This window comes from Amblyomma maculatum, chromosome 10 (assembly GCF_055883805.1).
Source record: "Amblyomma maculatum isolate TAMU_Amacu chromosome 10, ASM5588380v1, whole genome shotgun sequence".
In the NCBI taxonomy this organism is placed as follows: Eukaryota; Metazoa; Arthropoda; class Arachnida; order Ixodida; family Ixodidae; genus Amblyomma; species Amblyomma maculatum.
In genome coordinates, this window is record NC_139353.1 from 173318736 (window position 1) to 173331029 (window position 12294).

A 12294-nucleotide genomic window follows, 5' to 3' on the forward strand; every position below is an offset into this window, starting at 1 on the left:
GCACGTATGCTATCCCACGAAACACAAAAAGAGCTAATTGACATCTAGAATATGTCTAGGCCAAGAAATGGGCAATTCTAAAAGAAGACTCATTTGAGACGTTCTGTAGACCCAAGAGCTACAAGCCCTCCTGTAGCTCCGATTTAGCTCTGCTAACGCTACGCCAGTAGAAGTCTTGAAAACTTCTCGCCTAGAAAATTTTTATACTTGTTCTAGACATTGCTTCTTCTAGCTGTAGCTCTGCTATAGCTGTGCTAGTAGAAATCTTTAAACCCTCTTGGCTAGAACGTTTCTATTCTTGTTTTAGATGTGTAACGATTTGCAGTTTGTGCTCATTGTCCTCAATTCTGCATGTGAGGTCACAGTGCTCTGCTTTGAGAGCATTTTTTTTCTAAATTTAATGAAATGACACAGTTAACTGGGGAGAAGGCGAATTGATGAAGGCTTGCACTTTGTACAACACAATAAACACACCTAGATATGGCGCAAAATCAGTTGGACTGAAGAGAATGAAAATTTTATTTTTTTTTTATAGAATTTTCAATTTTACTCCTTTACCACCCCACCGATTATGTGCCATCTCTAGCTGTTTCTTATAGTGCTGTAGAAAATGCAAGCCTTCAACAATTCACCCTCTCCCCAGTTAACTGTAATTTAAAATTTAGAAAAAAAAATGCTCTCAAAGCAGACTATTGTGTGATCTCACATGCAGAATTGAGAACAATGAGCACAAAGTACAAGTCGCTACACTCAATAGTAAATGCACATGCTGAATGTATGAAGAACACATGCTTCTCCAGTCCGAATTTTTATTGCACTCCATCTACAAAAGTAAAAGCAATCAGCAAATAAACTTGTTGACAATATGGATTTAAGAAGCCTTTTGTGAAGGTTCTTCTGCAAAAGTAAATTCCTAACAACCTGCACTGGAAAAAAATAGTTAAGTTACAGGCATGTATGCAAATGCACTGGTGTAAACTCACTGGAACCATCCGTCCAGAAGGTTCTGCATAAAAATATTTTTTTATAACTTGCATAGATATATAAAATCATAATGCACACTGAAGGCATTGGCTGATGAGCTAAATTCAATGACATATCGTAAGCTCCAGGTTCTGCCTTTTCCAGGGGTCTTTAAGACAAACAAGATTCCAGCAACCTGCAAAGACACAAAAAAAGCTCGAAATAATCAAACGAGCCAAAGGCAGTGGCAGTTGAGCTACGTGCCTGAGTTTTGTGAGCTTTTTAAGAAAAGAAAAATATGCACGGAGAAAGGAAACACCAAAATACGGTGATACCACTAGCATCTATTCAAAATACCTTGACCTACCATGAACGCCATTGAAATCATTCACCTAGTAGGCCATGCATGAAAAAAAAAAATCCCTTATAGCTCGCACCACAAAACGAGGTCGAGGCAGTGGCCTTATGCTTCGGGCATTGACCTACCGTGAACTTAAAGAATAATCTTTTCTGGTGTGTTTTAGGGAAGAAAGTTTTATTCACCCTGTAAGTACATACACAGAAAAACTTAGTGAGCTGAGGTTACTGATTTGAAAACGCTACGGTGCAAAGATGACAACAAAAACGAATAAGACACCATATGCGCACAACTTCCAACTATTTATTGGAAGAAAACACGAATATTCTACACCTGATGCCAGTGAAGTGCCGGAATGTTTTCAAAAATACTCGTATAATTCCACATCTTCAACACGGCCATTAGCAACAAAATAACTCCTCAAGATATATTACTTCAGTTCTACATTTGCTACCGCACATACTTAGCACGCATCAGTGAAGTTAACAAAGCCAATACAATACAGCTAAGTTGCTTGTTGGGCGAGTTGGTTGGACAGTACGTTAAAACAGCGCTAGAAACATGGACAGATAGAAAGACAAACGCGCATTGCTATCTACCCGTGTTTCTAGCGCGCTAGTCAGACGCATCTGCGGTTCAACTTCGGCGCGCTGCATTCACCATACAAGAGAGGTGGAAAGTTACTTACTGTTGAGAAATATGAGCTCCATATCACAGCGCATCAGTGGTTGTAAAATACAGTGCGGGAAAGCTGCAAAATCAGCGTAAATGTCCAAGTGCGGGAAACAAAGACAGCACACCGAACACACACCATCGAGAGCACGTTAAGCAACCGTTGAACATGTCGAAAGACGAGGAAAGATGAGTTGAACGATTGGTGCGCGCGGGTAGCAAAGCAGTCGCTAGCGACTGCAATGCCAAGATGCTAATAAAGCAATGTCTGCCTACAAAACCCAACTATTGCAAAAACAATTATGAGTTTATTTTATTTTGTTTTTCAATTTAACCTTATGCTTTGCAAATAAACAAGGAAAAAAAACCTGAAATAATAAAGCAATGTTGACAAATCGTAAATTGCATCGGCATCGAGCAGAGCGCCACCACGCAGCAGGCTTCAGCGCGCGGAACGATGTTTGAGCGTACGATCGGCTCTCCTGCTGACTGTTCTCTTGCCCAAGCAACAAACATTCTTTGCTATGCATTTTCCGGCAGCGCGGTGATTTTCTCGTGCTCCCAAGCAAGCCGGAGTAGAAGCATGTCATTCGCGTGCCTCCCGTCTTCTTTCAGGACCCGTATGCGGCCGTACGAGCGGCAATACGGTGGTTTTCTGGTGTTGGCCAGGCAAGCTGGAATGAAGAGGCATTCGCAGCATAAAAAAGTGTTGTCATTCGCGTGCCTCCCCTCGTCTTTCAGGACCGGTGTGCAACCCAGTGCAGCCTTACGAGCGGTAGGTTAGCTGGACCGTAAATGACGGGGCTTTGATTCCCGCTAGAACGAACCGCAGTTTCAAAGTTCGAGGTTATTTTAAAGCGGTCTCTTACCTTCTGTTTCCGAATATCAAATAATCAAGTTGAGACATTGGAGTAATGCAAAGCTGTCTAACAATTTATGTGGCGTAATTATTGCTTAATTCCGTGGCTGCAATAAACCAAGCGTAGAAAATGTTCGCCGTGATTCGTGAACATTCTTTGAATAGGGATTCAACATTCTGAACAGGAGAAACATGGAGTATTTTTTTGTGGACCTTTAGAAGTTAGTAAACCCTTTCTACAATAGTATTTGTGAAACGTTTCTGAATAAGCATCGCTGAGATCTCGGACAACATGAGTCACCTGACTGTCCAAGCGCGGTCTTTGGCGAGCGAGCGACGTCTCTTTTTGTGTTTTAAACAAATCCGATGGATAGGAAGCTGAACCTCCTCCTGTTGAAAAAGAAGCTACTGCTTCTTATTATACTAAAAAGAAAGCAACGGCAGTGCAGACGCTGGTGGGTGCGACCGGTGTTTTAGCACCGCAAGCGCGAAGGACTGTACCATACGGCGGTGAGTGTCTGATTTCATCGCTTTTACTTCTTGTGTTCTTGGTGTTGTTGTTTTACACGTAAAACGGGGTAGAAATGCCGTGTTGTTCCGTATTGACGACTGGCTTTATAACTTAGCCAGTCGTGATGCAAAGTATACTTTGTAGCTTAGCTGTTTTGTGGACCCACAGGAGTGGCGTAGCTGACGTTCGGCGACCGATGCGATATCGAATCCACGCTTTGTTTGCTGCGTTTCCAAGGAGGCGAAATTAAAAACGCTCAGGAATGAGACAATTAGAGAACTTTTTGTTTCTCAGTTTGTAAATATGTCAACTAGCAGTTACTTTCTACATTTCACATTTGCTGCTACGTTGTTATTGCAGATGCTACGAATGAGAGAAGGGAACCATGACTTTTTCTATAAGTATTATAGAATGTCGCCTGGAGTGTTTGATCACCTCCTATCATTCGTTGCTGAGGACCTCACTCGACAGTATGTCGTGAGGGAGCCCCTTAAGCCAGGTGAACGGCTTGCTATAGCCTTGAGGTTAGTAAGGTTCAAGACATTCCTGTTTACATTTTTACAACTTGCATACACTGTAAGATGAATTTAATAACTATATTTAATCTCAGTTCGGTTCAAATGGTGTCAATAGAGATTTCGCTTTGTTGTATGTAAATATGAGGCTAAAACAAGCAACGCAGATATTTATGCAGGCTTCTTTCAGATATGCCTTACTGTGAGGATCAAAACCTGTCATGTAACCTGCAAATGTTGCGTTTTCAATGTGCAACATGCATACGGTGATTTATCTTTATCGACTAGCTACTTCATGAATATGCCAAGCCAGACTACCTGCAAGAACATGTTTATACAGAGGCACTATTCCCTAAGTATTTATAGCAAAACAAGTTGGCTGCAGCCTTTGCAAAGAAACTATATGGCACATACAGAGCACCATAAAAATAAATTGAACAAGAGGGCAGCATTCTGACATATCTTAATAGACTGCTGTAGTAACATCACAAACTTTATATAAATGTGCCGGAGGAAAGCTCATTGTGGCTTTTAACTAGCACTTCACAAGGGCACTGCAAAGAGAGCATGAGAATTTATATTCTGAAACATGTCCTTTGTCCATGTCCATATTGCCCTGGCTTACAGGGTGGGGACTGAGACGGCACGTGTCCCCATCCACCTCTGTTGCAGAGTGATCTGGGCAAGGCTGAAGGATCACTTCATGAAGGTGACAGTAATTTTAGCATCATCAAGCCTCTTTATTAAATTAAAGATGCTGTTATAAAGTCTTATTAGTGACAGCTGTCCAGCAGCATCAAACCTGTTTAGTAGACCTGTTATTATCACAGGTTATTAGCAAGATATCATAATATCATTATACATACTAGCAGTACAAGCACTCTTGTGCTCATGGTTAGCTCAAGTACAAGCTTAGTGTCTTATTAGCATTGCAATTGTAATACTGCAAGGTATATCTGTGATGCCCTGCCAAGAAAACGGTCATGTAAACTAATTATTTCTACTGTGATTTACAACTGTCGCTAACAAGGACTACATTGTTGTTTGCAATTTCACAGGTGCCATCAGAGGCTGAGTGGATGGTGATTGCCGAAGATTACCAGAAAAGGTGGCAATTTCCAAACTGCTTAGGTGCCGTCGATGCCAAGCATGTTGCCATCACGGCCCCCTCAAACTCTGGGAGCTTCTACTTCAACTATAAGGTAAAAATTTTTAAAGGATGGTTTAGGTTCTTGCACTTCCTTATCATATTTCCCATACTTAATTTTATCAAATATTCATTTGCTATTGCTTGTTAGATGCCACATCGTTTATATAGGTAGTATAGGTCATTCCCTAACTTGCAAAAGTAATTAAAATAGATGTGTGGTGTCAGCAGGCCAAATAGTTTCTTTTGGTATGAACATTATTATTGCATTACCATATTTAGAGCATTTTATAAGGCAATAGATGTCAAGGCTATAACTTGTAAGAAAGCTGCACTACAGTAAATATTCTTGCCTTGCTGGAAACACCACATGTAGCTTGCCGGTTTGAACTGTTGATCACAAGACTACTTTTCAAGACCGTCATGCTCAGTGCCATAGAGCTCTCGCTACTCAGCCACCACTTTGTGGCAGCCCTTGTTACAGTCATGTGTCCCAAGTGTTTTCACATTTTGGATTTTTCTAATTGTGCTTACAGTATTTACAATATTATTGTTACAAATTTTGTTTGCAAATTATTGTGCACTTGTCATGTGCATGCATGATCTAGTATGACTTCATTAAAGCCTAAGTTTGTGTATTAATGCAGTGCAACTAATTAAAGAATTAGATCACCAATGTGCAGCTCATGAGTTTGTGCTAACTCTATTTTTCTGAATTTCAGCACACATTCTCTATTGTACTGATGGCCATTGTAGCCAGTGACTACAAGTACATATTGATTGATGTCGGTGCTGAGGGCCGGAAGAGCGATGGAGGTGTCCTGAAGCAAGCAGATTTTGGAAAAGCCCTTGTCGCTGGGCAACTTGGCATTCCACTGGCTGCCCAGCTATCCGGAACACGGACGACTGCTCCATATGCCTTTGTTGGAGACGAGGCCTTTCAACTACGGAAAGACTTTATGCGGCCATTTCCCTCTAAACACCTTCAAGACGAGAGGAGGGTGTTCAACTATAGATTGAGTAGAGCACGGTATGCTATGGCTCCTTTATTTTGAATTGTGTCAGTTGAATATGCTCTACATAGATTTAATTGCACATGTCGAGAAAAAGCATAAATAGTTTGTTTCTTTCTGAACCAGTCTGAAAGGCAGCGTTGTGAGAGTATGAGTCTGTTGCTGTAATATATATATATATATATATATATATATATATATGCAGCTGAGCAAATTGCTTGCAAGAATGGAAAACAAAAAAGAGGCTTTATGTATAGTCCCACAATTTTATACTTTGGGTCCTTAATCATCTACAATGTGTGTACAAAACTTTTGCTTACTTATGGGTGTGCAACTGGAAGCTTGCATGATGTAGGGTATGCAATTACAGGGAAACAAAGCATACAAGGACAAGGCAAAATACATGTAAAAACAGTGAGTGCATACAGATAAGGTGTGCAAACCAATGCTTTCACCAAACAAACACTTGCTGTGTGCATGCACTTGTGTGATATAAGCCTCATTTGGTGATGCGTCTCATTCTCTGCATGCACTGCTAGCATTAAGTGATCTGACATTGTATACATGTGTGTTAGTACATCCGGTATATACATCAAACTCTCCAGTCTCACTGAGCATAAGTCTATGATAATGTCAAATATACATTCTTACATGCTGCTGTGCTCTTTTTGGCGTTTTGCAGGAGGTGTGTAGAAAATGCCTTTGGCATAACAGCAGCTAGGTGGAGAATTCTGCTTAGGACTATTAATCTTCATCCAAAAAATGTGGATTATGTTGTCAAGGCTGCATGTGTGCTGCACAACTACTTGCTGACCCTGAACTCCCAACATGGGTATGTTGACAGAGAGGACAGTTTTGGAAATGTGTTGCAAGGCCAATGGCGCCAAAGTATTGAAGCTGCTACAGTGGATGGGCCAGAGCCCAGATACTTCCCACTAGAACCAACGCATGCCCGGAACTATCCGTGCGAAGCTGCTGATGCCAGGAATGTGTTCCTAGCCTACTTCTGCAGCAATGCTGGTGAGCTGCCCTGGCAGTGGAGCCAGCCTGGTGTCTCCAAGGCAGCTTGCCTGAAGCGCCTTAAAGACCAGCAGCTTCTACCCCTACAGTGATAGTAAGTGATAGGAATATAACATATGCACTAGTGTTTAGTAGTGTCTTAAGAGTCCACATTAATAGCTATATTCATTTTAATCGAGACCCATACAATTTGGTGCTGTGGGGTGTACAACTAGCATTAACGGGGCGTTAAAAAAAAATTGGTTTGTACGGACATGTAATGTCCAAAAGCAGCTCAGGCTATGCAAGATATTGCAGAGGAAGAATCTGGAAAGGCGTATAAAGTGGTCTCTCTTAAATATTCCCAGAGGTTCCCGATAAACTGAAGAGCTAATGAGGCCACCTGCTTGTCTATAGCGTCCATCCACAATAGTCATTCAAGGTATCAAGTGAATTTTTTTTAATGGATAACTTATTCTACACAATTTGAGTACACTTGAGTCATGCATACCTAAAAAAATGCATAATCATAAATACCTTTAGATACACTATATGCATCACTGATGCAGTTCAGCATTTACTGATGGCAAAAATAAGTTTTCCAACTTGCAGAGGGTAGATCTATCTTTTCCATTAGAGGATGATGTAGTTGGCAGTAATTGAAATGTAATCTCCGCATGACCCTGCCTGGCATTACAAATAGGCATATTGTGCTGTAATGTGCAATTTGTGAAAGATGGAATTAGAAATGATTTCATGGGATTTCGAAACATGACAATTTATTCAGCAAATTCCTTCATGACTTGAAGAACTTTCAATTGCATGTCTATTTTTCTTTCCGGTTTCACTGACCTCATGTAGTTTATCAAAGACAGGGCAAAATGTTCGTCCGTGTGTAGCGGTTTCTGGTTGTTAATTTGCTGAGAAACATGTCCCAGCTGTTGAATAAAAGGATCATGGTTTCTTTCTTTTTTTTTTGTTGTGGCCTTGCTTCAGGTGTCGGTGCTAGTGGCAGCGGCTCGTCATCCAGGAAGTTGACATCATGAGGGAGGACGATCGTCTCAGAGTGCCCATGAGTGTCCTGGCTACTGTCGCTTGGTGTCACTGATACAGGCTCCACATCAGAGTAACCATTGGCAATGTTTTGGAGTAGAAGCTGTGCTGTCATGTTGCCAGACGTTCTGCACATATGCATGAATACAATAAAACTGTTGAAAATATATATTCCATATTATTCCAATGTGATATACTCTGCCTGCTATATTTGTTATTTAACAGTATATAAAGTCACCCAACTATTTAGGCTGCTTTTACAAACAAGGATGAACTTTTAGATACGCTTAGTTGTCAAGAATGTTCTGCACATTTGTCTTGCATATAATCCTGCCATGATGTGCACAATTTTAAAGAAATTCTGGTACTAGCAAACACTATATCTTGCATTGGCACAACAACACTAGCTTATGTAATGGCATGAAAAGAACTGCAAAAGAGGTATTTCAGCAGGCGAACACTAAAAATGTGACAATGTGACTTTTTTTTTAACATATACTGGCATTTCCAAATTCTACAATGCCATTGGCTCTACATCTGATAATAAAAGTTTCTCGTCATTTCAAAAGGTTGTAAGAAGGATCGACTGAATCTTTTATTTTTTGGAAGTTCTCCAGTGGCAATGGTACAGAGGTTTGAGAGAAAACTGCGGAAACACAACCCTTGCTTTTCTGACTATGACGCGATTAATTTGCGGCTTTATAAAAGGATCTGGCTACTCTCACACTTGTGCCGCATGCACACACATTAACTCGCACTCGTAAGCTACTCTGTCATGTGAAAGACCAGCCGACGTAGATATAAAACCCGGCTACGACAGGCTGTTCAAATGTGCCTGCGATCTTTCCACTTCAATCGGAGCCGCTCTGCCGCGAAGTTCTCTCGACACGGAGTCTCAAACCGAGCAACAAGAAGGTACCATCCCGGTGAGATTTTTTTTTTTTTACGCGCAGGCAGTTTATAATATAGATCCAATACTTACGGCCTTCCTTCTACGCTATCCTTCAAGAACAGCATCTGTTCATAGTAGGGCCATGAAACATCGTCAAGCACATCTTCTACTTCCTCGGTCCCTGCGCCGCTCTTCTGTGCATCCTTCCTCGACATTAAGATTCGGCGAAACTTATCCCGCAAGGACTTCCACCTCTTCTGCAGCAGTACTTCTGAAAGAAACCCATTTCTGAGCCTCATCAAGGCCTCACAGCACTCGGTCCACTGAAGGCGATGCAGCACGATAGGCTTACCTGCATTAGATACATTCGGCAACACGGCAGCCGCAATCTCTGCCCACAGCGCGGTCTTCTTTGGCCGGTTTTTGTGCTCCTTGTGTTTGACATCCCAAAGAAGGGGCCTACACTCAAGATTCCTAATCAAACATTCATTATCTATGCGTGAAAACGACATGTTGAGCTAGAAGCGATATCCACAGCACGTGGGAGCGGATTACAAACAAACACTGCACGCGGGCATATTTCCGGATGTCGTCGTACAGACCAAGACCGACTGAAATACAGACCTGCACAGATAGCACTGCTCCAGCGCGCAACTTCTAGTTCATAGCCTTCGCCGCTAGGGAACGAACACTACGGTTAACCTGGCGCTACTGTAAACCTGTTAATAAGAAGGGTCTATTAGGTCTGTCATTTTTCTTCGTCGTTATAGTTTATTTATCTGTCCACGCTGTAATGCACAAGCACCTGTTCTGCGCATGTGCAGTGAGTAACTGCAGTGCCGTCGCACAAAGCGGAATCGCGGTATGTCTTCTAGCGAGAGAAAAACATAGTAAAAATAAACACTGTCCGCTAAAATACAAAAAGGCAAAATTTTAGAAGTATAACCTGGGCAAAGATCTTTTTTTTTTAATTTGGGTACAGTTTGTTTATATTCATTTGTGATTTGATGATGATGAAAATGACAGACGAACAGGTCAACCGAGCGCCCTCAACGACGAGAAAGGTAACGAAAGTTGGCGCACGAGGTCCCATAGGACCCTGTTTTTTGTGCAGGTCTGTATTTCAGTCGGTCTTGGTACAGACAGCCGGCAGTTGCGTGTGCAAGGAGTTCCGGAATTATCTCCGCGTCAACGGATACACGGATCCTCATTGGTTCCCACCCGCGAGATGCTTCCGGCGCTGACGCCGAGATCTGGGGCCGTATTACGCACCGCTCTCAAACGGATCGCTCTCAAAATCGCTCTCAAAGGCCTATGTCCTATTGGTCAGTTCTGACCGGTCAGTTCTGCGTCACCGGTGGACGTCATCAGACGTCATGAACACGAAAGAAATGATGACGTTGAGCACCTAAATATGGCCGCCAATTGAGAGCGTTTTTTTGAGAGCGACAGAAGCAGTCTCAAACGTTTGAGAGTGAAAATGGCGGCCGCGTAAATTGCGATGCGCTGCTTTGATGCATTGTATCGGCGATCCACAGCGAAGAATGAAGCACGAGCACGCGTTTGACTTGACGGACAAGTTGCTCCGGCTCTGTTCAACTCGGGAACAAGCAGAAAGTGTAGTGACTGCGCGACGATTGCCGACGAACATCGATGAACGGCGGCTTGCGGGCGAGTGCGTCGTCACCGCGGCGGCAAGCGCACCGCATTTTTTTGCTACCGGAGGCTTCCAACCACGATTATACCGTGCTTCCAACGTACGTAGGGAATGTAAGATCGTTTGCATCACGCAGTGCGTCGGTAGCGGAAGCCATCGGGCGGAACGATGATTGCCGTCAAGGATACGGAAACAAGTCGCTAGGCAAGGGGTACTACGCACGTTGTGAACATCACAATAGTGAGTAGATTTTGTTATTGACTGCGTGTGTTTGCCGAAGAGTTCTGAAGATCATAGTAAACTTGTATTGTGCCTGCTTTATCTCAGATCTGCGAAGCGAACACGCGCATTTCGTGACCCTGGCTGCCCCGCCGGACCAAAGCCTCCTCCACGGCGCGTTCGTCTAGCGTTTGTGAATGCGCCGTAAAAACGCCTGCTTCTTTTCATTTCACCCTTCTGTCAATTATATATGCGCGAATCAAAAGCGTCCAAAATAAAGTTGTAAGTTCAGTGCAGTTGTGTGTGTCCCTAGTCTTATCCTTGTCTGCCAGCGCTGCGACACCATAATGTTTGATAGCGGTACTCCTGTGCACCGAAAGGTGATCGAAGGTCTGCTGAACACCTGCGTCTTTTTCCTGATTAAGATCTAAAAACTCGTGTTGGTCATCGAACGATCTTGATTATATGCATTGATGTGTGCAATACCACTTGTAAGTCGGCTTCTCTGCAAGGCTTTTTTTCCAACCAAAAGGTCTCGTTCCCACTCGTGCATTGTTTTTTAACAGTTGTCTTCAAAATGACCTAGCGAGAGCTGTCGAAATAAATGTAAAGCACAGAATGAAGGGACTATTGATTGTCCAGCGCGCCTTGCTCCTCGATGACTGGTTTCGGGCCATTTGTCACGCTCCCTGCCTGCGACACATTCGCGGCTTGAAAGTGAATGCGCCGTAAAAACGCCTGCTTCTTTTCATTTCTGCAAAGACCGGGAGTCATTTCTGAGGACAAGACCTTTTTTTTTTTTTTTTTTTTTTTTTTTAAAAACAAGCCTTGCAGGGAGAGACTGACTTAGATTTCGGCTTCGGCAAGAGATACATTTCCTGAATATGCTGAGACGGGCTATATGCCAAAGAATGCATGTTGCAGTGAAATTTTGTTCATGGCAAAAGCAATAGGAAACAAATATTTATAGTGTTTAAATTTATTTGCTGCCTAAGAAATCGGGGTGCTTCTGTTATGCAGGTAATCATCACTACCAAGTTACAAGGCTGTCCTTACAATATGCTTGCCTAAACAGCATTGGCACACGTTGTAAGCATTCCTGCGAATGTTTACGATTCTGGCTGTGGGCTACTTAGTATGGATCTTCAATTGAGTGCTAAAGCATGCTCAAAAGCTGTTGAGATTAGCAAAAGGTGGGCCTAAGTGGATGTCATATTTTGGTCACCCATGAGACGGCAACTATCCACTGAAGTCATGGCTGATTACACCAGCGCCAAGCCATCCCAGTTCCAGCTCGCTGTCTCTTCTTTGCTACCGTCTTGCAGCGTGGTACAGTTGGCTGTGGTCACTGTGGTGTAAACATGCTTAAACTGAAAAGTGCAATATTACAGCAAGGCAGTAAATGTTCATGATGTTGACTGTAATCAGAAAATACT

General features: G+C 42.6%; 1 protein-coding gene across 1 annotated transcript; it reads right to left on the bottom strand.

The window, feature by feature from the left end:
* Nucleotides 1-7902: 7902 nt before the first annotated feature.
* LOC146177954 (uncharacterized) lies at nt 7903-9446 on the bottom strand. The gene is made up of 3 exons (XM_084581661.1): nt 9335-9446; nt 9073-9253; nt 7903-8218 (listed from the first exon to the last, which is right to left on the bottom strand). The coding sequence occupies exons 2-3, from the start codon at nt 9195-9197 to the stop codon at nt 7903-7905; spliced, it is 441 nt and encodes a 146-aa protein (XP_084437787.1). The 5' UTR covers nt 9198-9253; nt 9335-9446.
* Between the last annotated feature and the right edge of the window lie 2848 nt (nt 9447-12294).